At 50.6% G+C, this 26,063-nt stretch overlaps 1 protein-coding gene across 1 annotated transcript in view; it reads left to right on the top strand.

Annotated features, from left to right (window-relative positions):
• C11H4orf50 (chromosome 11 C4orf50 homolog) overlaps nucleotides 1-24,486 on the top strand; it is a 35,960-nt gene extending 11,474 nt beyond the window's left edge. The window contains exons 4-10 of the mRNA XM_032915906.1: nucleotides 572-1,117; nucleotides 7,787-7,901; nucleotides 8,795-8,937; nucleotides 11,380-13,815; nucleotides 19,654-19,827; nucleotides 22,613-22,669; nucleotides 23,933-24,486. Of these exons, the coding sequence (XP_032771797.1) occupies nucleotides 572-1,117; nucleotides 7,787-7,901; nucleotides 8,795-8,937; nucleotides 11,380-13,815; nucleotides 19,654-19,827; nucleotides 22,613-22,669; nucleotides 23,933-24,151 (3,690 nt within the window). The 3' untranslated portion in view covers nucleotides 24,152-24,486. The remainder of the gene's footprint in view (nucleotides 1-571; nucleotides 1,118-7,786; nucleotides 7,902-8,794; nucleotides 8,938-11,379; nucleotides 13,816-19,653; nucleotides 19,828-22,612; nucleotides 22,670-23,932) is intronic.
• The last annotated feature ends 1,577 nt before the right edge of the window (nucleotides 24,487-26,063 follow it).

Here is a 26,063-nt window from a genome sequence, read left to right as displayed (position 1 = left end):
TGGTGGGGCTAATGACAGTGCTATTCCAGTGGGGGATGGGACTGAGGTATTCATACTTGTGAGCAGCTGCTGAGGCCTACTGGCCCCTGCTCAGCTCACATCACTGAGAGCTCTGGAAAGTTCTGTGGTGTTTGGAAATCACTGTTGAGACTGAGCAATTCCAGAGACCCTCTGCAGTGTACTTCTCCTCTAACCCACTCACACTCTTCCACAAACTTACGGAACTCATGGAGATTTGGGGCTATGACTAGGGTGAGGTAAAGGTGACTCTTGGCTGCAGTGTCAGTAAACTCAGTAATCAGCATAACTTTAAAATTTGGTTTATTGATTCTGTGCGTGCACATACATGTGCCACAGTGGCGGTTAGAGCCCAACTTGTATAGGTTTTCTCCTACCACATGCGGGTCCTGGGGACCCAACTTGGGTCTTCAGGTTTGGTGGCAAGTGACATTCACCTCTGAGCCATCTTTGGTCCCAACGTAATATTTTAATGAATATCAAAATGTGTTAGGAAGAGAAATCAAGGCGTGTGCCTGGGGCTCCCTGACGTCCCCATCACCGCAACTCCTAGGTGCGGGAGGCAGAGAGTGCGATCAGACGGCAACGGTGGCTGCAGGAGCGGCTGCAGCGCAAGGACGAGGCGCTGGCACGGCAGGCGGCGGCCCTGAAGCGTTGCGGGCGGGTACAGCGGCAGCAGCTGGGCCTGGTGCGGGAGCAGGAGCGCGTTCTGCGTGTGCAGGTGCAGCGGCTGGAGCGCGATGTGCGGCGCCTGGGTCGCGCTGCGGGTCTCCTGCTGGCTCAGCTGCATGCTGCGGACTCGTCGCCCGGTACCAGGAGCTCTGGATCGCAGTTTCTGGCCGGTTCCCTGGGTGACACGGAGGTCGTAGAGCTGAGCGCGCTGCGAGCCAGGGCGGAGCTCGCAGAGCGAGAGCGAGCGAAAGCGGTGCGCAGGCTGCGAGAGCACAGCGCCACCGAGCGGCAGCTGCGAGAGCAGCTGGAGGAACTGCGCTGCTGCGTGTATGGGCTGACGTTGTCAGAGATAGGCCTGCACAGCCAGGTAGAGGAGCTCGCCCACCAAAACCGGCGCCTGCGGGCCCAGCTGGGGCACAGTAGCCCGGTAAGTGGCCGGAACCCAGGACAGGAATGATCGTTTGTCCTCCTCTGACTTCTGTCCAGCCACTTGATTAAGGTCGTTTACCCAGCATCGGGTCACTACTTAGCTGAATCAGAGGCCCGTTCATTCTTCACATACTCAGTCTCTGGCCCCACCATCCATACACACGAGGTCGCCATTGCCCGTCAACACATTTGCCTCACTACCCATATGGCCAGCCGTTTGATGTCTATCCACTTGTCCTTGCACTTGAAGACCCCCATGTCCAATTGAACTGTACCCCACCGGCAACCTTGGCGTTCTTCCCCTCACCCCCTGTTAAGGGTTTGAATGTGCAATGCATCCCCCTCCCCCAGGCTCATGTGTTTGAGTCCTTGGTCAGAGCTGCTGGTTCTACTTGGGGAGGCTGTGGAACCCTTAGGTGTTCAATCTGAAGCCTTTGGGATGCGTTCATTCTCTCTGGAATAGGTATGCACGTGGCCCAACACAAAACCCAAGACTTAAAACACAGCGAGCTTTTCAAAAAATAACAGTTGTGAACTTGGTAGTGAGGACCTCAGAGTCATAATGCTGAAATAGGCATGCCTGCTAGGAGGGGGCCTGGATGGAGAAGGTGGATTGCTGAGGTGACTTGAGGTTCTTAGTTCAAGGCTTCTGCCTGCTGGAGCTTCTTAAGCTCTTCCAGTTGTGAGGAAGCAGAATCCAAGTTCCTTCCCAAGCTGCTCCCAGCCCCATGCCTTCCTTGCCGTCACTGTGGTCTCTGCATGAAGAGGCAGAATAAACCCTTCATCCTTAAGGTTGTTTCGCTCAGGTATTTTATCATACTGGGGAAGAATCAGTGCACCCCGAACCCCAACACTAGTCTAGCCTTTCACATCCAGTTCAAGGTCAGGGCAACCCTAGACTCAGTGTCTGAGACCTGGTTTATAGATGGTGCCTGGTGGCTTTTGAGTCCTCACAGGGTGGAAGGGGCATGTGCCTCTTTAGTGGGAGAGATGATGCCACCCATGAGGGGTTCTGTTCCTACTTAATCACCCGCTAACACTATTGCCTTGGTGATTAGGTTTCAACACAGGAATTTGGGGGCAGAACATACATTTGGGCAGAGGCAGCCATCTGTCTACTGTCACCTGTGTTTCCTTGTGCCTCCATTCACCTGTATCTTCCCCATCTGTCCACTCATCCAGCCAGTTGCCAGGCAGCCAGTTGCCTCTCGTGCCCTTCACGGTCCCAATCTCCTCCCTGTTCATCCATCTATTTGACACTTATTGGATCCCGATAGTGTGCAAGCCATGTGAGTCTCAACCATGGGCATAGGTTCCCTGTGGCTCCTCCCCCCAGGGCACTCACTGCCACCCCCTATTGGTCATTTCATGCAGTGAGTAACTTCCTCTCCTCCTGGGCTGTGAACACCCCAGGGCAGGTCCAGCATCCACGGGGCTTTACAGCTTTCACTCCCAGTGGCAGCACATGAGGTCCAGGGACTGCAGAGGAAAGAGCGCTAGGGTTTGGGCCTTCTCTGTTCTCCTCATTCTCCTTTAAACTCGGATATGTTTCTTAAGCTGGGGAGAGAAGGCCGGGCAGTTATTTCCTCTTTACTTGACAGAAGAGTAAACATCTTCATTTAATGTCCTCCTGCCACGTGCCAGATGTATTCAAAGCTTCCTTTCAAAGCTGTGGAGACAGGGACAGCTGCTCTTAGCACCCTTGCTCCACAGAGAGGAAGCAAAGGCTCAGGGCCTTACCTGTATCTTACCTGTTGCCATAGAGCTGTTGAGAGACAGACCTGGAAGTTGGTTCCTATTAGACATGGCATCATGGTGGGTGGCCCCAGCGGCATTAGCCCTGTGCCCATAAAGCCAGAGTGAACTCAGTTCCTTTAGAGAAGAGGGAACTTTTGGGAGGGAAGGGGATCAAGACTTTAAGCTACATAGCAAGTTCGAGGCCAACCTGAGTGGGTTCTCCCTCCAACAAAAAACACAACAAAACCAGACAGACAACACAAGCCAACGGGGGTTGCTTATCTAAACATTCAAATGCATCTTTTAATTGGACTGTAGAATGCTCAAGTTCTCCAGATAATGGCTTGTCCCTTGCCTGGGCGAGCTTACCAATGGCGTCAGTGTTTGCATTGCTTTGTCTCCCACCTGTCCCTCCCGTGTGCTTCTTGTTCATCTTAAGAGGAAAACAGAGTGTACACTCACCACCATCTCCTTGTGATTCTGAAAATAAATGATGCGTACACCGAACTTGTCACTTAGAATCTTTTCTGTGATTGCTGTAAATACGCTTTCCTTTAGGCAATTGGCCTGAGGCTTTATTCTCCCATCTTGCCATTACATTACCCTGAGTGCTGGGGTTCACTGATCCCTCAAAGTACTTCTCTGAGAAGAGGAACAGGTTCCTAGATGCCTGGCAGGGTCTTGCTGTTTTTTGTCCATTTCCTGTTCCCCCCTTCAACCCCTCTTGCATCAAAGGTTGCTCCCACCAAGGTGATGGAGAAACCGCCCAGGGAGGAAAAGTGATTTGGCCACAGCCGCCAAGTAGCATCACGACCGGAAGGGAGTCATGCCTCTGGATCAGGGGCCAGAGTTAGTAGCTTTGGGGGGCTTTGGGCTTTTCAGTGGCTGGATCCTGTAGGATCTGTTCTCTTAGCTGGAGAGCCATCATTGGTCACAAGCGTCCATGATCTCAGTGTTGCATGTTCTCTCTTCAGAAGGCCCTGTGCTCCAAGTAGCTGCATCTCACACAGGGCTTCAACTGTCAAAGCTGACAGATGTCTCTGGTAGGTTCCCTAAAAACAGTGGTCCCCATACTATGTGGAGCAGAGGAAAAAGAGAACGGGCTGCTATTAGGAACCTGTGGGACATGTGACAGTGCTTGGTAGGGGGAGGGTCCCATGCTGAAGGGAGGGGTACTTCTATGGGGAACTGTAGGGAGTTCCCTCTTAGGGGACAGCAGTGATCCAGACTGGCCAGGATGACCTTAGGCTGGTTGCTAAACTTCTGTGTCTCGGCATTCTTATCGTGAGATGGGGTTGACACCCATGGACTGTGGAACTCAGTGAGTGAGCCACCCTGTAAGGAAATGACCACCAGAAGCCGCTTGCTCCAGTGGTAGGGAGTGTCTTCATGTGGCTATACTTCTTCGAGGAACAGAGATGGGCAAACAAGAGGTTTGGAGAGAGTATGATTGGGCCTATGTGCAACAGGCAGTCTTCATGAAGCTGCCCTTCACCCGGCCATGCTGTCTTCACTGCAGCCAGCTGACAAGGTGACAGAGTTATTAGTCCTTATTAGTTATTTCTTACTACAGAAGAGGGAACTGAGACAGGGAGGGAAAGTCACATGCTCCAGCAAATGAGGGAAGCCAAGTCTGAAGGGGCCATGTCCCCAAATAGCCCTCTGCTTATTATAACTGATGGAGTCTGTGCTGTGAGTTATAGGGAGGGCAGGCACTGTCAAAAGACATGTTGGGACATGTTGGTTGCTTCTTAGCCACAAAGTGCCTGCTTTCTTAGACATCGTAAAGCAGCCAGAGAAATGCTGGTGCCTCTGTCCCTAGGCTGAGTCTAGAGGAAGGAACTCAGTTTGCCCAAACCCAGATAGCTGAGACCTTTAAGACTAGGTTGCTTAAAAGCTAAGTCCTCTGAGGCCACAGGGAGAAGGTCTGGGAGAAGGCAGAAGCTGGTGGAAGGAGTGGAGGAGGATGGTGGGTAGCAAACCGACATTTGCTTGGTGATGTGCATTCACATGCTTCTCTGGGAGTGTTCACTGTGCTTCTGAAGTGTCCCAGGCACAGTGCTGGGCCCTGGGACTCAGGGGTGACCTGAGTATGCACCAGCTCGTCGAGAGTTTGGGGGAGATACAGACACAGGTGTAATCAACAGTACTTTCGGTTTCTAAACAGCCACCTCAGAAGACAGATAGATGGCCGTGACTTGGTCTGCAGGGCTGCTGACAGAGGCTTAGGTATAGAGATGAAAAGTCAGGCTGTCAAAGTGGCCATGTCCTCTGTCATCTGTTAGCTGTGGTGCTTAAGTGATAGGCATTGCTGGCTGCTGACTGCATCTCCCTGTCCTCAGTGTGTATAGAGTGAGCCCGGGCAACAGCTGTGGGAACATTTTCATTGTTGGGAAATGACCTTAGCTTGCGCCTCTGCAGGATGACGTCAGCTCAGGTTTGCAGTTCACTATACAGAAAATAGGGGTGTTGTGAAATAGAGAGGGCTTAAGAGATCATTCAGTGGTCAAGAGCCCTTGCTGCTCTTATAGAGGTCCAAGGTTTGGTTCTCAGCACCCATTGGAGTAGGTCACAACTGCTTGTAACTCCAGCTTCTGGAAATTCATTGTCCTCTTCTGAGGTCACCTGGACACACATGACGGAGCATTTACTCAGGCACAATAATATATATACATAAAACAAAATAAATAATTCTTAAAAATCCCAAAGACAAGTGATAAAGCACTTGTGAACATGTGTGAGGTTCCCAGCAATACACACACACACACACACACACACACAGACACACACATACACACACAGACACATAAACACAGACACATACACACAGACACACACATACACACAGACACACACAGACACACACACACAGACACATACACATAGACACACACACAGACACATACACAGATACACACACATAGACACACACACACAGACACACATACACACACACACACAGACACACACACACACACACACACACACACACACACATACACACACACACACACACACACACACACACACACATACACACACACACACACACACAGACACACACACACACACACACACACACACACACACACACACACACACGAACATAAAAAGAAAACAGAAGGAAATAGTCTGTACATGCAACCCTTGAAGGGGCCACTGCTCTACAGGGTTTGCTTGGTCCTTTGGAAACCTAAGCCTCTGGGGAGGGCTGTCAGTCACTGAGTATTAAATGCCATAAGAAAAAAAAATCATTTTCCCACTTATAGTAACCGGATAACTTATAGCAAGTCTCGCTAACTTAGCTCTCCCATGACCCATCAACTGTATTGGTGAACTACCAATCACTATATGACTATTTTCTGTTATCCTTCTAGGAATTAATATTATTACTACAGCCATGGGGTCTATGTGGCTATGGACCCCATGAACAGATGTTTCCTGTTCTCATTGTTGTGACCAAATACCTGACAAAAGCAACTTAAGGGGAGGAGGGCTTACTTTATCTCATGACGTGGGGGTACGGTCCTAGCACAGTGGCACAGGCATGGTCGCAGGGCCATGGAGCAGCTGGCCACATTGGGTTTGCACTCAGGAAGCAGAGAGTGGGCAGGAAATGGAGCCAGCTCACCAAGTATGTGCTACCTCAAGGCCTGCTTCCCGTGACCTGCTTTCTCCAGTGAGGTTGCACTTTCTGAGGGTTCTACAACCTTCCAAACCAGGGCCGTTAGCAGGGTCCAACGGTTCAAACACACAAGCCTGCTTCTATGATCTCTAAGAGTCTATGATGCAGCCGGGGCTGGGGGCTTTGATTTATGAGTAAGAGGATGCAGCACAAACTGTTGCACAGATAGAAATGAGGTCATGAGCACAGAGTGGCAGAAGGAGGGGACATGGGGGGGGTGATGGGGACCTGATAGGTAGAAAGATGAAGGAAGGCTAAAGAAAGCCTCACAGGGGACTTAGCCGCTGCTTTGGCAGGACACTAGGCTCGTATTCACTACCGTCCAGCCTGGATTGCTTGCCCCAAGACTGAGCTGTGGAGAAAAGGATTCCAGATGAGGGGCAGAAGCTTACTGAGTGTGGCCTTGCTCAGGGTCACTCAGGTATCTCCTGGTTCAGTCACAGTCCTGCCCATGACCTGGGGCCTACATTCACTGGCTGGAACAGAGCAAGGCATATGCCTGAGATGAAGATGGGCTTCTTATCTTGCTGTGTTGGGTGAGAAGGAGAGGCACGCTGGACTGCTTTCTAATTTAAGTTGCTGGCCAGATGTTCAGTGGAATGGGGACAGGGCCAGGAGTCACCTACAAAGAGGCCTGTAGTCAGCTGGCTGTTAGACCCCTTCCCCAACACTGCAGAAGGAACAGCCTGTGCAGAGAGAGATCTAGAGGCAGAGAATGTGGCCAGCATGGTGGCAGGGTACCATGTCAGGCCAAGAGCCCACAGGGGTCATGACAGCTGGAACTGCCCATAGGTGGCCTCCAGGACCATGGTGGGTATTTTCCTCTCTGTCCACACAGCTGACTTCATGCAGGTTGGGGCGGGGGGGGCACTGCCTGGGTCACTAGCTAGTGTCACCTTCAGAGATACCAGCTTTCCAGTGGGACAGAGAGACCACATAGAAGCAAGACTGGCACTTTACCCTACCATACAGTTTCTTGTCTGTATGGACAGACTACTCCAAGGACAGACTGCCATCCCATGTGACTTACTGAATCTCAAGAGTCAACAGGAACAGTGTGGCCTGGTAAACCAATGGCCCAGGTTAGGCCCCACAGCCAACTTTGAGCCCACTGCTTTCTGACCTGAGCTTGCTTACTTTGGAGACATCTGACCGTTGAAATGAAGGGGGGGGGACATAGGCATGGGTAGAGTAGACACTTCCAATGGGCACTTATGGCTGTTCAATTTCTTTGTCTCTCTCAAGGGTGCCTTGGGCTGTGCACAGAGTGATTCTCTGCCTCCACTCCAGGCAGTGGTGCTGGATCCCTGCAGCAGCCACAGCTGCCACGGTGATGCATGTGGACTTCAGGGCCTGGCAGGTTTGTAGATGCTGTGATGCAGAGAGGGGCCTCCTGACATGCCTCTGACAGGCCATTTCCCTTAGTCTTCATGTCATTACAATGTTGGGCAGGATGGTTTACTCCTGTCACAGACAAGCCAAGGCTCAGAGAGCCTCAAGGTCATACAGCAGAATCCAGGGGTCATTAGCTTAGAAGCATTGGACAATTAAACATATGCACTTGACTCTCAAAGGGTGTGGGCCAGCTACCTGTGAGTAGTGGAGTCTTGTCCTCACAGAGACGTCTGTGGTAAACAGGGGCCATCCTAGCCCCCATATACCCTAGGTGACTCCTTCGGTTGAGGACGAGATTTATGACTCAGTCTGAGAATTGCTGGGGCTTTGAGGTCCCTGGTCTCTAACTGTCAGACATGGTTTCTTACCTCCCTGCCATAGGAGATCCTGGTTGCTCATCCTCAGTCCTTAAAATGTGAGAGCAGTCCACAGTCTCATGATACCCAGGGCTCCTGGGGGCAGGAAGAGGCAGCTGGTGCTCCCCTTTAGTCATGTCTGGGGAGCAAAGTCGATGATGGACTAAAGCATGATGTGACTTGGTAAAGCTGTTCCTGAGAGCTGTGCAGGGTTGGGGTAGGGTATGGGTATCACCTTGCTTGAGGACACTGAGGGTCCTAAGGGTTTCATGGGCATGGTCTAGCTGTGGTCTGAGGAAGTACCTTGAGAACCAGGTCCTCTGCTCACAGTCATTCACATCTCCAGCCTCAGATCCTTACCTGGCAGAGGAGTGGAGCTCACCAGGAGTCACTGTGGACTCAAGAGAGTCAAGAGAGATATCTGCCAGCTGACGTGGTTCTTGGTGGCCATTGTAATAGAACTTCCATGAGTGATACTAATCTCAGGGTCTTGCTGTTCTAGGCCAGCTCTCAGAAGAGCCCCCTAGCTGTGTTGGAGATGGACCAGACCACCACAGGACAGTGTCAACAAGGACCATAGGCAAGCTTCAGAGAGACCTGTCAGGGTCTGAGCATAGACAGGTGAGCCAGAGGGGTTTTCGGATATGAGGATCAGTAGGGTCTGGGTGGCCCCACTATGTGTACTGTGGTGTGGCCCCCTGGGAGGCTCCAGATTTAGAGGAATGTTCTGGAAATGATTGAAAGTTTGAGGGAATTGGATGCAATGTGTTGAGACCTAGCTGAGAAGTAGGATGGGATGCAAAGAAGCCTTAAATAAGTGTGCCTGGCTGGGATACCCCAAGACACCCGTGTTGCCTTAATGAACCTCCTGTGACCACCCCCAGAGCAGGCACTGCCTTCCTACTCAGAGGGACTCTGGAACTCCCCAGAGATCCCCAGCCCCAGAGGTGCATAGTTCCAGTCTCTTTCGTCTGTATTCTGAGTCATTCCAACCGTCTGGTCTTGGGAGCTGGATCTGAATTCTTCCTGATTCTCTGGCAAACCACTGATCCCGGCTTCTGACCCTTGTCCTAAAGAACAAAGCTGAATTGGAAGTGGTGTCCTGAAATGACTCTGTGGTTCAGAACCTCACTCACATGCTCACTCACTCACACTCACTCACTCTCACACACACTCACTCACACACACTCACTCACTCACACACTCACTCACTCACACACTCACTCACTCACACTCACTCACTCTCTCACTCACTCACACTCTCACTCACTCACACTCACTCACTCACACTCACTCACACTTACTCACTCACTCACTGACTCACTCTCTCACTCACTCACACACTCACTCATGCACGCACTCACTCACTCTTTCACACACTCACTCACTCACACACTCTCTCACTCTCAGTCACACACTCACATACTCTCTCACTCACACACTCACTCACTCACATACTCACTCACTCTCTCACTCACATACTCACTCATTCACTCACACACTCACACACTAACTCCTTCACTCACCCATCCACTCATTCATTCACGTATACATGCATGCATTCATACATATATTTATGCACTCATGTATTCATTTATTCACTTCCTGAAACATTCCCCAACACAGCTTGGCTTCGTGTAGAGGAAGGAATTCCAGAGCAGGAGAGAGAGCTGACCTGCCTCCAGTAGCCATTCTTCTGCCTGGCCCTAAAGAGGGGTGAGATGGCAGGAGGGCGGGCTCCTGTGTGCCAACCACTCATCCTGTTTATAGGCAGCTCAGAAACACTTCCGGGATGTCACTTAGTCTCAGGGCTTCAAAAGACTGGGAACTCTGTGCTCTCCTCATTAATGAATCCCTCACAACCTCAGGGGGCCCCTGGACCTCCATTCCTGAGTCAACACATTTCCTGGTTTCCAGAGACCCCCTCAGATGCCTCCTGACCCCAGGTCCCACACTGCTGATGAAAAACAAACTCCAAGGCCTGTGACTAAGAAGCAGAGGTGTAACCCACATCCCTAGACTCGCCGACCATGCTCTCTCTCTTCCTCCCTTCATGCATGTCCTTTGTCACCCTCCAATAGCACACGCTCAGCTTCAGCACCATGCCTGCCTCTCTGCTAATTCTCTTGCTTCTGATCTCATCCCAGGTTAGAACTGCCTGTCACTGCTGCCCTCAAGGCTCAGCCCAGACCTTTTACTTTAGAGATGCCCAGTTTGCAAATGCAGGTGTGGGGCTCCTGACGCCACATGATTCCCCCCCCAGATTAGAGGCAGGGTTTAAGCTTCTTCCTACCAAGAGCCTGCCCACCATCCCACAGCTCCCTGTAGCACAGGGAGACTGAGAAGCTCAGAAGCTGGTAGAAAACTAGAGCCCAGATCAGGCACCCAGGCTCCTGTTCCACTCTGGGCTTCTGTGACTTGGCTTCTCTCTTACTTGATAGACATGAGGTATAAATGACTATAAAGACATTCAGACTGGTGTAGGAAACCCCATAGACGAGCTTGGCACTACTCCAAGCCTAGAGCAAAACAAAGGCCAGTCTGTAACCCCCAGGGGAAATAGAGTTCACATAACACTGAGTACTAGAACCTTCCACTTGTGATTGGTATTTTCGATCTATACCACCTTGTATGGCAGCTACAAGCCACAGGGTGGCCATACCACTGCAGAACCAAACCTTACTTATAACTTTTTATGTCCTGTGGCACTTGTGGAGATCATGTTGGGTAGGAAAGGGCCATAGGGAGTGTGGGCCACCCTACAGACATCTGTGTATGACCTGTTATGGTGTAGTATGCCGAAGACAAGTGAGGGTGGCCAGGGAGTGCCACAAGGGCTTGGGGGCTTTGTGAGGAGGCAATGCTATTTGGTTTGAGACAAAGGGGTGTTCCTTGAGGATATCTGGGACACGGAGAATCCTGGCAGTGGGAAGAGCTCAGGGCGAGGCCCTGAGGTGGAAGAGTACACGTAAGGACACACGTGCAGCTGTGTGAACAGCTTCAGAGAGTACTGGGACACCTGATCATGTGGGTGGGACCCAGCAGGCCAGGCCTGTTTCATACTTCCTCTCCTCTCTCCATCTGCAGGCTGCACTAGTCCAGCCCCACCCAGATCCACAGGCTCCTCGGCTGCTGTGTGGCTGTCCCCCAGGGTCAGGCATGGATGAGCCACTCTGCTCCTTGAGCTTGGCAGGACTTTCAGAGAATCTCCAAACTGTTGGAGCCCAAGAAGCCCTACTGCTGTTACCTGCCTCCATGTTCCAGCTCTGGGGACCTGCTGGAGATCCAGAGCTCTTACTGCCATCTCTGCTCCACGAGTGTCCCCTACAAGAACTTCAGACCCTAGAAGAGCTGGACAGCATGTCCTCGCCTGCCCATGGAGCTTTGGCACACCCTGGCTGCCATTGTAATCTGGCAAGGAGCCATGACACCTCCCTCAGCCAGGAGTCCTCACACATTTCCAATGACCCATTTCTCACAAAAGGGCCCGAGGAGCCAAGAGACACACAGCAGGGGGGACGTGGGCCTCCAGTCATAAGTGCAGAGAAGTGGGGGGTGATGGGAACCTTGGGTGGGATAAAGTCAGAGCTTGATGACAGATGCCTGCTGCTTCTGCAAGGCAGTGAGAAGCTGTCCTTGGACACTGAGGTCCACAGCCTAGAGGGCATGCAGGAAGGGGGCCGGGCTGCAGATACACAGGCCGTGGCCTCCTTTCCTTGGCTTCATTCAGAATGTCTAACACTGCCTCTGCGTGGGACAGCCTCTAGATCACAGGAGGGTCCTGATTCCCTGAGCAAGAGCGGGAGTGTGGAGGGATGTGGCTGGGAATGCTTGGTGAATCTGTCTCCAGAGAAGGAGGAAGAGGCCATCAGCTTCAGGGCTCATGAAACCCAAGAGTCATGGACAAATGGTAGTCAGCTCCCAGTGGGAAAGGGCAAAGAAGCCTGGAGGCACACACAGGGCAAGCTGGGCCACCAGCTGTGCTTTGGAGACACTGAGCTGCTCCCTAAGGAGAGGTCTGGGGATGAAGAACAAGAGGAGATGCAGATCCGAGTGACATCAGACCCTGCTTCTGTGGGCCCTGAGCAGCCTGAGTTCAAGACCCGTGTGGGTGAGGAACAGCGTGTACTGATAGATGATCAGGATGTGTTACAGTTCCCCAGATTGACCTCAGCAGGTACCAACAGTGAAGGTCCTTGCTCCTCACAGGCTCTGATCACAGGACAGGACAGGTGTGCCCTCCAGACAGACACGCTGGAGAAGGAGGCAGAGGCATGCTTCCAGCGGCTGAACAACCCGAAGCTTATGTGTGGAGATGCCCAGCGGACATCAGCATTGGTGAGAGAGAGCCAGAGTGCCACTCAAAGGTGGCGGGTCATCGAGGAGGGGGCGTGCCTTCAGCAGTCATTGGCCAGCCAGGATCTGAATGCGAAATCCAACAGGAACAGTGAGGGAGTGGGGCTGGAAGAGGATGTGGTCCTCTGCAATGGAGACGATCTTCCAGGAGCAGCACTCGATGGGGATAAAGCCAACTGGGGCCCTGCAGAGCTGGGTGGGAGCCAGCTCCCCCCAACATGGTGTACCCTAAATAGGGCGGGAAGCAGGTTCCATCAGCTCTTGGCTAACAAGAAGAAAGAGAGAAGTCAGGTTTTACTTGAAAATGCCAGGCTTGAGGGAGACCAAGAAGGATGTTGCCATGAAGGATGCCCTTGTGAAAAGGAGCACACAGGAGAAGTGGCCAAGGCACTGAGGCTGGAGCAGGCAAACCACGTGCTGCAGGGAGAGCTGGTCCGCCTCAGGCACGAGCTGGACCAGTGCATGCAGGCTGTGTCCGACCTGGAGGAATGCAATAGGAAGAGTTACTGTAAGATTTCCCAGCTGGAAGAGGAGAACGAGAAACTGAAGGGGGACCTGGGCCAGCTGCATAAGGCCGTGTCTGAGAGTGTCAGGAAAGCCGGGAGCAGGGTGAAGCATGTCACCCAGGAAAACACAGAGCTCAGGGCTCTGATCTCAGAGCTTGGGGTCAGTTATAAAGGACTGATAAAAGACACAGTGCTGGGGATAGAAGACATGGTGTGGGCTCTGCAGGGGGAAAACGAGCACCTTGTAGGCAGGGTCCAAGGCCTGGAGAGGGAGGTTCTGAAGATGAGCAGGGATCCGGAGAAAGAAAAGTGGTACTCCCAGGGAAACTCCAACATGGCGGAGGACGAGGGACACACTGAAGACAAAGAGGTCCAGGTGACAATGTTCTCAAGACAACTGAGCACAAGAGCCGGTGGGCCATCCTGGGCTGAGAAGTCAGATGTGACAGGAGGACCTTCCTTAGATTTGGAAGGTTCCAGATGCAGGGCTGACGCTAGTACGACCTCATCAGTCTGTGCAGTCACCACAGGGCCTCAGGAAGCACACACCAACGGGGCAGGGGGAGACGGAGCTTGGCTGCAAAAAGAACAGAAGATTCCATGGTGTTCTGTACAAGAAGGACAACCTCAAAGGTCCCGGAGCCACAGCCCCCAGGTATTTTGACCTGCCTTCCTTCCTGTTTAGCTAGCTCTGTAGTGAGGTGCCTCTGAAGACTGGTTTCCCTGTGGCAGCCATAAGAGGGAATTAGATCACTAGTCCCATTTGCTAGATGAGAAAACCAGACAGTGAAGGGGTTAACCTGACGTCACCCAGTTAGGGTGGGCTGCACCTGAGGTGAGGCTCCCCTTTGACCTGCAAGATAGGCCTGAATCTCCCAGTGGATCCAGAGAATAGGTGGGCCTGGGTCTGGCCAGGCTGGCAGTTTGAGATCATACTTTGAATTTTTCCCATGTGACTAGTTCAAACAGCACTCTTCAGGACGGAGCAGTGGGCCATGGAAGGTAGCAGCAGAGTGGAGACTGGGTTTGTTCTATAGAGATGTGGGACTCTGGTGCAGACATGGAACCTCTCTCGGAGTCACTCTCTGCTCTCCCCCCGCCCCCTAAATTAAATCTCAATGTTTATAATTCCCAGGATGAGATGCTCACACTGTTAATGTCTGGGGACCATTGGTGCTAAAACTCTGTATCACTCAGGCATCCTGCCTCTCTCCCTCCTCCCATCTGCTCCCTCCCCCTCACTCTCCATTGCTGCCTCCTGCTTCCCTCTCTCTCCTCAGCCATTCTAGCCACTGTTTGAAAGAACAGCCTTTGGCTTTTTACCAGTTTCCTTTACCATCCGCACCGCATCTTGTTTGTGTGAATGTGTGTATTTTGTATGTATACATACATACATAATTCTCTCTCCAACAGTAGCTTACATTCCTGTATAATTTACTATTATTGTTTTAGTGACCACTTGAGAAATTCTAGGAAGCGTCTGTCATTTAAATTTGCCTTAGGCTAATGCCTTTGAATCATGTCCCCAAATCATGCAAAAACAAAAACAAAAACAACCCCCAAAACCAAAAACAAAAACCTTTCCATATTTAACTCTGCCTATTCCCTACTCTCCTGTTATATGCTCTGGTGTATAATAAGCCTGATGAGTCATTGTTATTACTGATTTGAGCAGCCATTAGCCGTTCTTGCACACATCTGCATGTTTTTTGTTGTGTCTGTTCTTCCACAAGAGTCTGGAGGAACGTTTTGCTGCTGATATTTCTCATAGTAAGGATTAGGTGGCGACCGACTTTCTTGTGTTTGTCTTTACAAAACGAAACACCGTTCTCACGAGCCTCGAGGATTCCTTCTCTTAGATCCAGCGCTGTGGGTCCACAGCGTCCCCCTCACTCGGTACTCAGAAGGCTGCTGTCCGCTTTCTTCTGCTTCCCACGGTCTCTGCTCAGACAACAGTTGTCATCGTCATCCCCCACTCCCAGAATGAACGTCTTGTCACTATGCCTGACTGCTTTGAAGATTTCCTTTTAATCTTCGATTTTTGGTGGCTTGATGGATCTAGCCATGGTTTGGATTTTTTATATACATTTCCCAAGCTCTTTGAACTTGTATATTTTATGTCTTTCATAATTTCTTCAGATGAAAAATACTTGCTTATCATTTCCTTTAAAATTCTTTTGCGTGTTCAGAGACATATGTATGTCTACAATGAGTGTGTGCTCGTGCATGCGTACAGTTGCGTGTGTGTGTGTGTGTGTGTGTGTGTGTGTGTGTGTACAGGTGTTTGGAGATCAGAGGTCAGCCTCCGGTGTCTTTCTTGGAGCTACACCTGTATTTTTTCCAGACAGCGTTTCCATGGGATCTGGGGCTTGCCAATTAGGCTAGCGTGATTAGCCATTGAGTCACATGGGACTTCCTGTCTCAGCCCCTTCGGTGTTGGGATTACAAACGTGTGCTACCACACTTAGCTCTTACCGTGGGTGCTGGGATGGAGCTCTGGTCCTCATCCCTGCAGCAAGCATCTTAACCTCGCCACCATCTCTCCAGTCCAGTGGTCGTTCTTTTGTGAAGAACTTATTCTTAGTTTTCTTCCACCTTCTGGAATTTCAGACTTTTTTTTTTTTGGCTGAATCTTTTATCTTTTTGGGAAAAAATATCTTAGGCTTGCAGGTCTGTGCTTCTGTTTGGAGGTTTTCTATTGATTTTTCTTTTAATTTGCTAACTCTGTGTTCTGCTGTGACCCACCTCTTGCTAAACTCCCCCAGTGAGCTCCTGATTCCAACCATTGTACTCTGTGGATCTAGAATATCCATTTTATTATTTACGAAGACGCGAAGAAGTGATGCTGACCGTATGCTGAAATAGTCCACCTTTTCATCCATTCAATTTATCTTTCAAATGTGGAAATATGTAAGGCACTGGCATTTTGTGGGGTCTCATCTGCACTCCAGTGTCCCTGGATTGTCCCTTCGCCTGCTTCTGTTCATCTGATTTCTTGGAAGATTGTCACATTTCAGTTTCTTCATATATCAGTCATTCAGAGAGCTTCTAGGGGTTGGACCTGTGTACGATGCATGGTACAGGTCCTTGGTTGTCTCTTCTTCCAGGTGGTGCTGGCCCCTCATGTGGTGATTGCTGGTTGTCCTGGTTCCCACGCAGCTCTCCTTCGGTCCTAGGGTGTGCTGTGCCTCTCACAGGGTGGCACTTGCTCCTAGAACATCCATCCTTCTGTCCTGTAGGCTGAGTTCCCAGAGTGTTCAGCCCAAACACTGCCACACGCTCAGTGCTGTGTGACCCTGAAATCCTCGTGGTTCACCTCCCAGTGGCGGACCCAGGAGGGCATTTCTAGGGCAGCAGTTGGGTTTCTTCTCTGCATCTCTCTCCTCTGTTCCCCACATCCAGCTGAACTCCACCTCTCATCCTCCTCATCCAGCCCTGCTCTCAGCAGTGAAACTAATTTCCTGAGCCATGGTCTACAAAGTGCTTCAGAGAGAAGCCTAGGGATCCCCACACTGGCCTTGTGCCTTCATTGTCCGTACCACCCAACTCTCCCACCACCTCCCTGGATTTCACAGTTTCTCACTAACAGCTATTCTGACCTAACCTGGCAAGAACTGGGAATCCTAGGAAGCGAATAGAGAGTAGAGAGTTTCAGGACATTGTAAGGCGGCTCTAGACAGCCGTTTGGGCTCTGAGTCAGTGAAGAGCCAGACTTGTTTTAAAAATAAAAACTAAGCTGGTGTGGCTGCCACAGCAGCTGGGCTGTGGTAAAGATGGAAGGTAGAAACACTGTCATACTGTTGAGAAAAGGTCAGAGCTAGGTGGCCCTCCTCTGAGGGGGTGTGTGTGTGAGGTGGGGGAAGGCAGAGGGAGGGAGAGGAAGAGGGAAAGAGGGGGAGAGGGGGAGGGAGGAAGGGAGGGAGGGAGGGAGGGAAGGAGAGAGAGACAGAGAGAGAGAGAGAGAGAGAGAGAGAGAGAGGGAGAGAGAGAGAGAGAGAGAGAGAGAGATTGAAGACCACAGAGGGCATTTGGGGATCACAGCCAGGAGGTGACATACAGTTGGGAAATGTGGGATTAACAAAGAGATGAAGTCCATAGGGATGATCAGGGGCAGAGGGTAAAGATCCTCTTTCTGTCAGAGTCACTCTCAGGCCTACGGCCCTCTCATAGCTCCCTGTCATCATGCTGAATCTGAATCCCCAGTCCTTAACAAGAAGGACGCAGCTGAGAGTCTCCAAGGCTGCAGGAGCTGCTGTCTACACCCCCACTGGCTGCACCCTGAACTACAGCAGCCCGAGGCTGAGTTCTCTTCATCCTTCATTGGCCTCTCTGTGCATTTCAGCGTTCACCCATTCACCCGGGAACCGCTACTGCCCTTAGAGTCTCATGTTCAGGGCAGCCCTGCAGAGTGGGCTCAGGGCAGAGGGGTGTAGGAGCTGATGGGCACAGCTCTCCATAGCTCTGCAGTCATTGCTGTACCTGTGATGGGGATTTATATCACCAGAGTAGATAAAGGCTACAGATTGGTTCTGTCATAGCATGGACCATGATGTCCGCTACCACAGCATGGATGGCACCAGAGCCTCTTCTCAGAGCCTCCTAAGGGCTTCCATAGCTTTTAGACACCCCCTTTTATGCCAATTGGGTTGAACGACCTATGTCTGTCACTCTCCCAGTCCACCGGAGCTCCTATGGGGTGTCCCTAAGCCTCAGTACAGCATACAGTCAGCTGTTTAGCATAGACTCAGGCACAGGCAGACAGACCCACCTACTACCAGATCATGCTGTGGGCGCTCTCTTAGGGTCCACAGGGCAGAGCCCTTGTCCAAGCCATCAGAGGCAGGACACCGCAGCGAGCCACCAAACTTCTCCAAAGGCCACGTTGTTTTGGAGTCTGGAGCTGAATTTTATGAAACCATCCGGAGCACCCATCTGTTTCTGACAGGCCTCAGCCTGTGAGTCTCAGGCCCACGCAGTGTGAATTTCTATTAATTAAGAAAAAAATACCACATTCTGTTATTGTGGTCCTCATTCACAGGGAGATGTCCGATCAGTCACAGTCCCATGGATCCTGCCCTCTCCTGTTCCCCTCTTCTCTCCTGCATTCAAAATACCTTGGGACCCTCTCTACCTTCTCCCACTAGAGTGTGGGATGGTAGGAGGCATGGAAGGAATGGGTTGCTTTAAATAAAGCAAGGGATAAGGGTGTTCCCGGGAGCTCCCCATTCATGGAGGAGACGATGCCTGTTAGCCACGCCACTCCTTCCCATAGTACCCCAGCATTAGGATAGGGTTGATCACATCTTGCTGAGTGGGTTTAGAAATTCTCCCACTGTGATCTGGAGAGCCCACAGGTGTGTCCATCATGGACAAGGTCTATCCCCTGACAGAATTAGCATGGTCAAGTTCAGCACAACTACAGATATCACTCCATTACCGAGAGTGAGAAAACGCACATGGCAGGAGAAAGAAAAAGATATATGACTTTTATCAGATTTTGTAGAGGGAATGGAGAGATGGCTTAGGGGTTAAGAGCCCTTGCTGCTCTCCCAGAGGACTCAGGTTCCATTTTCCTAACATCCGTGTTAGGTGGTCCACAGCCACTTGGAACTCCAGCTCCAGAGATCTATCGCCATCTTCAGGCCTCTGTGAGCACTGCACTCATGCAGCACACACACTGACATAAGTATAAATTGACACTTTTAATCTTTAAAAATGTATAAAGAAAAACATATGCTTGTGTGCATATGTGCATATATGTGGGTTAGTGAAACAATGAGGACTCAGCAAACAGGACCATTAGGGGCAGTACTATTACTATTATTGACCCTACTTCCCTCAAGGCTGGTCAAACTCCTTCTTCCCTGACTCCCTGGTATTGTATGAATCCTGCTACCATGGTGTTCTGTCAGAGAATAAGTGGTGATTTGGTACTGGTTTAAGCCATTGCTCATGAGAGATTTGGAATCGTCTGCCTTGTGTAAAGTCTTGAAGCCTTGATGTTGTGAGCATCTGACAATTTGAGTTGTGTATGAAAGTTCATTCATTTTTCTGTTTCAATGCAATAGTTCCTGGCAGTGATCAATCAGGACCCTGGTTGATAGATCATATTTTGCATATTTTTGATAACAATATTTTGGGATGTTGTTCTGTGGTTCCATCTACCTTTCCCTGTCCTCTCAAGATGTTGACTGTGACTCACACATCCATATGTGCACACAAAGGCACCAAGGACATCCCGTGTGGGAAATGGATGGAAGCAATAACAGGGGAGCATAGAATTATCTGTCTGTCTGTCTGTCTGTCTGTCTCTCCCTTCTCTCTATCCCTCCCTCCATCTCTCGGTCTCCTTCCTTTCTTCTTTCTACTGTGAGAAAAAACAAACAAACAGGATAGATGGATGGACAGACAGACAGACAGACAGACAATAGAACAGGTATTGGGTGTTGGCTATGGTACTTTACCACCTGAGGACTTCACCTACACTTTTTTTTCTCAGCCCCCAAACTCCAAGGTTGCTGCCTCTGAGGAAGACACCAAACTATGCATTCAGCGGCTCCATCACCAGGTGCGGACCCTACAGTGCCAGCTCAGGGACCAGGGCTGGGCACTGCGGGAGTTGCAGGCAGCTCGGGATGAGGCAACGGGACTCCAGGATAAGCTCAAAAGCAAGGTAGGCTGGGCCAACCTTTCCTCACCCTCCAAATGTTTCTAGACCTCAAGGAGCTAGAGCCAACAGCTTGATAGTGTTGGTCAGAGATTTAGAGACTAGAGCCATGTGAGGAAGAAAGGCGAGGGGTCTGGAGCCTTTGCAGTCAGCTGCCCTCCATCAAAACAATATGTATATTGGGTTTTTAAAGCATCAGGCACTGTCTCAGGGTTTCTATTGCTGTGATGAAACACCATGACCAAAAAGCAAGTTGGAGAGGAAAGGGTTTATTCAGCTTACACTTCCACATCGCTGTTCTTTATTGGAGGAAGTCAAGACAGGAACGCAAACAAGGCAGGAACCTGGAGGCAGGAGCTTATGCAGAAGTCATGGAGGATGCTGCTTACATGGTTTGCTTCCCATGGGTTGCTCAGCCTGCTTTCTTATAGAACCCAGGACCACCAGCCCATGGATGGCCCCCACCAATCACTAATCAAGAAAATGTTTTACAGTTGGATCTTACGGAGGCCTTTTCTCAGTTGAGGTTTCTCCTTTCCGATGATTCTAGCTTGTGTTGAGTTGACATAAGACTGGCCAGCACAGGTACCTTCAAATACTTTCAAGAGGAACCCTCAGCCCTTCCGCTGCAGGGGACATGTATGGACAGGATATAAAACCAGGGAGAGACTCAAGGTGGACTGGCTCAGGACCTGTCTGTAGAGGACATTGGGACCAACACAGGTCTAAACTCACACAGACCTTCATAGGCACTCAAACAAAATGGCAGAAATTCCAGCCGCAGTTGTGCTGACTTCCGTCCCTCCTGACCCTGCATCTTTGTAAAATGTTCCCAATGGCGAAGACCTGAGGAAATGCACAGGGGAACCCCACCTTGTTTCTCATTCTGTGTCAGCCCTTGGCAATGACACACATGAAAACTGATTTTAATCAAACATAATATGTGTTCATAATCTTTTATACAAGTACCTCAAAGTGCCTTCAACATGTTATAACTAAGGAATGGTTAGATGTGCAGCTTAAAAATACTTTGTCCTGATCCCCAGGTTACTTTTTTTTTAAAAAAAAAAAAAAACCAAAATGTAAGCAATCATTTGTCTGTGATAATCTTATACAGCATGTTTTGATCATATTCTCCCTTCTGCCAACTCTCACAGATCCCCTTCCCTACATATCCAACTCTTCTCCCTTCCCCCTCCCCCTTCCCCCTTCCCTAACTTAAATCCATCAAGTACAATTTGTGCTGCCCATATACTCTCAGATGTGTGGCCTCCCACTACAGTCCACTTACCAGGGCCTACACTCTTAAAGGAAACTGACTCTCCCTCTGCCAGCAGCTATCAGTTGTCAACAGCTGCTTGGCTAGCTGTGGGACTCCATGCCCTCTTCCCCTCTCCATGCTCAGATTCAGTTTGAACTGAGCTCGCACAGATCTCCGGCGTGCTGTCACAAGCACTGAAATCATATGCGCAGCTGGCCAGTTGTGTCCCTAAAGCACTGGCTCCTTGAAATCCACCACCTCTGGCTCTCACACTCTTTCTCTTATCACCCACAGTGATCCCAAGTCTGGGAAGAGGGGCTGTGATACAGATGTCCCCTACAGTGATTGGTTAAAATCATGTATTGAATGGAATCACTCTCTAACTGCAAGTGTCCTGTACTCAATTCATAGGGTTAAGGTCTTTCCCAACTGGGGTCAGGGAGAGGTTGCTTCCCAGCCTGCATACATTGAGCTCCATTTGAATACAAGTTCATCTGCTTGACACTGCAATCTCCCTTTTGACCGTCCTGGAAAGTCACACCAAGTAGATGCACAGAAATGTTTGTAAAGCAAAGAAACAGACCGGTATTACATATGCCCATCAACAGAGACCTGCTTAAGTAAATCACACCACAGCTGCATGAGGACAGCGTGCGTGAGATTTCAAAGGAATGAGGCCAGTTGGTTTGCTTGGAAACATCACCAGGATTTTCTATTCAATTACAAAACAGGATATGACACTTTCCATGTAGCAGCTTTTATGCACACATGTCCTATTTGTTTGAGTGTGTAATAGTGAGGAAAAAGAATGATAGGTAAGAACTGGCCAGGGCCAAGGACGAAGGGTTGATTTCTATTGTAACAGATAAGAGAGTGTGAGGGAATAGCCATAAAAATCCCCATTTTATGCATTTTATGGGTCAAGAATTCAGACAGAATCTGGCTGAACGGTAGCGAGGTGGATGCTGTGCTAAAGTGGAAAGTCTGACCTCACGGATGCCTGGTGCCGGTTCCCTAGCTCCTCTCTTTGTTGTGCTGGGTCCCACACTTGGTGCTTCTCAGCAGGGACTGAAGCCAGGTCAGGAGGGTACTCCAGCTGCATGTTGAGTGTTGGGTACCAGAGGCCAGCCCAGAGCTGAGGGCTGGAGTGTGACCAGCCTCCCGCCATGAACAGAATCCACACTGCTAATCTCCCCCAAGTGCTAACAGTAGCTAGCATTTACTGAGTACTGCTGACCACCATGCCTGGGTCTAGGAGCCCTGTATCAGTGAGACCTCATTGTAACCCTCAGTTTGGGGTGTACCCGTCACTGCACCCCACTGCACAGAAGACACTAAGCAGGGACTTACAGGTCACAGGAGGCAGCTGAGCCAAGATCATGTCCCAGGTCTCATGGTAGCTTGTGTCTCTATGGCTCCCGATCCTCAGTACTCCATAGTCACACAGGGAAAGGTGACTGCAGGCCAGCACTGGCACCCTCCCCTGACCTCTCCCACACTGGTCAGTCACAGGTGTCTTTCTCCTTTCAGCTTGAGGAGCTTTGGGAACAGCAGTGCGAAGTGCGCCTGGCTTCGAGTCCTCTGAAGGTAACATGCTGCCAAGTCACCATTTCGTATTTCACGAGAATACGAAATCTGCCAGGCACAGATGTCACCCAGGTCCCCGCATGAACAATGTCTCACATAACTTTTTCACCTGGCTTCTCATGTGTGTGAGATCATCCTGTATGGTGTGTGTCCCACTTTGTCCTTGGAGCTGGGCTGGGAGGTGGCCCTTTGGTGCTCACGGTCCTCTCCTCTCCTCATCCTTTCCTCTCTCTTTCTCCTTTTCCTCTTTCTCTTCTCTCTCCATCTCTTTCTGCCTCTCCCACTTTCCCATACTGCATTCACTCCAGTGCACGCTCCCTTAGGAAGCACCCCCATCCTTTTATAGCAGGTGACACACTTAATCTGGGCCTGCACTTGGGAAGATGCAGAGGTCCACCCATTGTCCTGGTTCTTGTGTGGCTGGCCAAGGAACCAGGATTAAGCATCAGCTGAACACCATGACATCCAGAACCCTTGTTTTCTGCCTTCTCCTGGGGGCTCAGTTTCCTCAGCTTTTTCTACCAGAAATATGAACCACTTCATCTCCCAGTTCCTCATCTGTCTGAGTCTCACCTTGTGTTAGTTAGTGGTTCTCAGCCTTCCTAATGCTACCACCCTTTAATACAGCTCCTCACGTTGTGGTGACCCCTAACCACAAACTTACTTCTGTTGCTACTTCCTAACTGTAATTTTGCTATTGTTGTAAATTGCAATGCAAGCATCTGTGTTTTCTGATGATCTTAAGTGACCCCTGTGAAAGGGTGGTGACCCACAGGTTGAGAAACATAGGTAATGGTAAAATGGAAACTTTAGGAATTCCCTCCGAGACTCTAGGATGTCATCTGAGACACCATAGACAGAACGTTACAAGGAACCCCATAAAGTCAGGACCATGAGAATGCCCTCCCACTAAGTTCATGTTTGACAAATCCTTCTCATCTAAAGGAGGACTCCAGAGCTTTTTGCTTTAGCAAGGTGAAGCCAAATGAAAAGGCAGGAAGGGCTCTGCAGGGTGGTTCCTGGTTCCCCTCACAGGGTGTCACAAGGATTGCTAGGCTGAGGTGTGGAGAGGAGCTTAGTTGCAGCTCTGAGCCACCACAGAGTCTGGGTCTGTATTCTCGCCTACCTACTACGTGAGCCTGGAACCCATTAGGAGGGTAGCATGTAGCCCTGAGGTCCTGGTTGTGGGGTGAGTGAATCATGCTGGAAATGGGGCACTGCATTGCCCCCAGCTCAGCCTACACCATGAGCTCCACTTTCCAGGCCAAGATGGCTTCCCTGGTCCGCAAGTGCCAAGAGAGGAACCGCCTGATTGAGCACCTACTGCAGGAGCTGCCAAGACACGAGCCCAAGAACCACCTGCTCTCCGAGCTGGCACAGAACATGCTTGAGGATGTGGCACTGGCTGAGTACAGTGCCACCTTCCTGACCCCAGGAGCATCAGAGGTAAGTTGCCACAGACAACCCCATCCCTGCTTCTAGGGACCCTTGGTGAACCCAGCCCAGGTCACCTGTTTCCTTGTGTTGTCTTGGTGACCAATGGATTCCCTCATACTGGCTCCTTCTCTAGGTGGCACCTATATTCTGGGGGCTATGATGAGTGCTAGGGATCCTTTGTCTCTGAAGCACTTAGGACCTCGTGCAGGGGAACAGACACCACCATGCTGTGTCCCCAGACATTCTTGTCACCCATAATTCATGAGCTCTGTACCCATAGCCCCTTCTGCTAGCATGTTTGGTCCACTGACGGCCTCCTGTCCAACCTTCAAGGTTCCAAGTGCCTATCCACAGCAACTGGCATAATCCCAATGACCACAATTCCCCTCATCCCCTTGCACAGTAGAGCATTCCCAGGAGATTCTTATCATGTTGTGGAGGGTGTTTGTTGATACCTCCCTGTGAGACCAGAGCCTCTCCCTCGATGTCTGTCTCCTCATTGCCTGACACAGAATCTGCCCAGGGAAGCAGAAGATCACGAACAAATTGTGCTCATATGTTGGTCAATTACCATCTGCTGTCAGAAGGCCATGTAAGAGCTGGAAGAAAAATGGGGATGAGGGATGAGGGGTGAGGGATGGGGGCGGGGGAGGTGGATGTTAGTGTTCCTGTTTGGATGCTTCTATCTGTAAGGAGATTCTCTGAGCCTGAGATGCTTCCCCTTGGCCTGGGGCATAGATCTTGGGGAGGTTATACAGCAGACATAGCTGTCCCCAATTGTCAGCCTCTCTGTACTGTCTATTCAGTGTCACAACTCAGAGTCTGTTCCTGGCTCGGCTCAGAACTACCACCAGCTTTGAAGGTGTCCTAGTTTAGTTCCCGTTGCTGTGATAAATGCTATGGGCCAAAGCAACTTGGGGAAGAAAGGGGATTCTTTAGTTCACAAATCACAGAGCATCGGGGAAATCAAGGCAGGAACTTGGGGTTGCAGCCTGGATGCGAGAACTGAAGTTGAGACCATGGAATGGGATGCTGATTACTGCGTTGCTCTCTGGCTCTTACGCAGCTTGCTTTCTCAGACAGCTCAGGGTCTGCCCAGCGATGGCACTGCCCACAGTGGGCTGAACCCTCCCACACCCACAATCCAGACGGTTCCTCACAGACATGGCCACAGGCTGGTCTGACGGAGGGAACTCCTCAGCTGAGATTCCTTATTTGCAGGTGTGTGTAGGTTTGTGTCAAGTTGACAAAACCACGGAGCACAGAAGGTGACTCTGAGTCTAGTCTGACTGGATATTCAGAGTCCAACCCTGTGCTGTGTGGTCTGGAGACTACAGTAGCCTACGGTGCCATTTCCTGGCCAGGAGTATTGGCAGAGTTCCTGCCACCCTGAGCCATGGATGGGGACCCAAGTAGGCCAAAACACACAGTGAACCAACCAAAGGGGTAGAAGGGCAATTGGTCCTTGCAGGGCTCAGAGCAGGCTGAGGTACAGTACGGCCCTGAGCTGGCTGACGTTTGTGTACCTGTACAATGTGAACAGCACAGTCTGCTCAGTGGAAATGCTGCGAAGCCAGGGCAGCATAACCTGTATCCTATAAGCAAGAGGCTGAGACCAAGGGGTCCAGGGTCACACAGCCACTCCGCCACCCTCTCGTCCTTTGACCTATGAGGGGATACTTACATGTTCTGCCGACTGCGGGCAGGCAATGTTCCAAGTGCTTGCTGCAAACTAGCAGTGCCCATTATCCCACATGAATGGCACAATTCTCCTCCATTCAGATGACAAAACACAAGGCTCTGAGAGGACCTTCACCTGTCCAAAGACCTACATCTCTATGGAGCCTTCTAATTCCGTTCTTTTTACGCTGAGTGACTTTGCCTGAGCGGTGGGAGGGGTACTGAAGCTGATGGTGAGTCTGTACACAGCCGCCAGCAATGACCACTGCAGGGGTGG

Source organism: Rattus rattus, chromosome 11 (genome assembly GCF_011064425.1).
Source record: "Rattus rattus isolate New Zealand chromosome 11, Rrattus_CSIRO_v1, whole genome shotgun sequence".
NCBI classification, from domain to species: domain Eukaryota; kingdom Metazoa; phylum Chordata; class Mammalia; order Rodentia; family Muridae; genus Rattus; species Rattus rattus.
The sequence above is the reverse complement of the archived record's forward strand: the minus strand, read 5'-3'. Positions and strand labels throughout refer to the sequence as shown.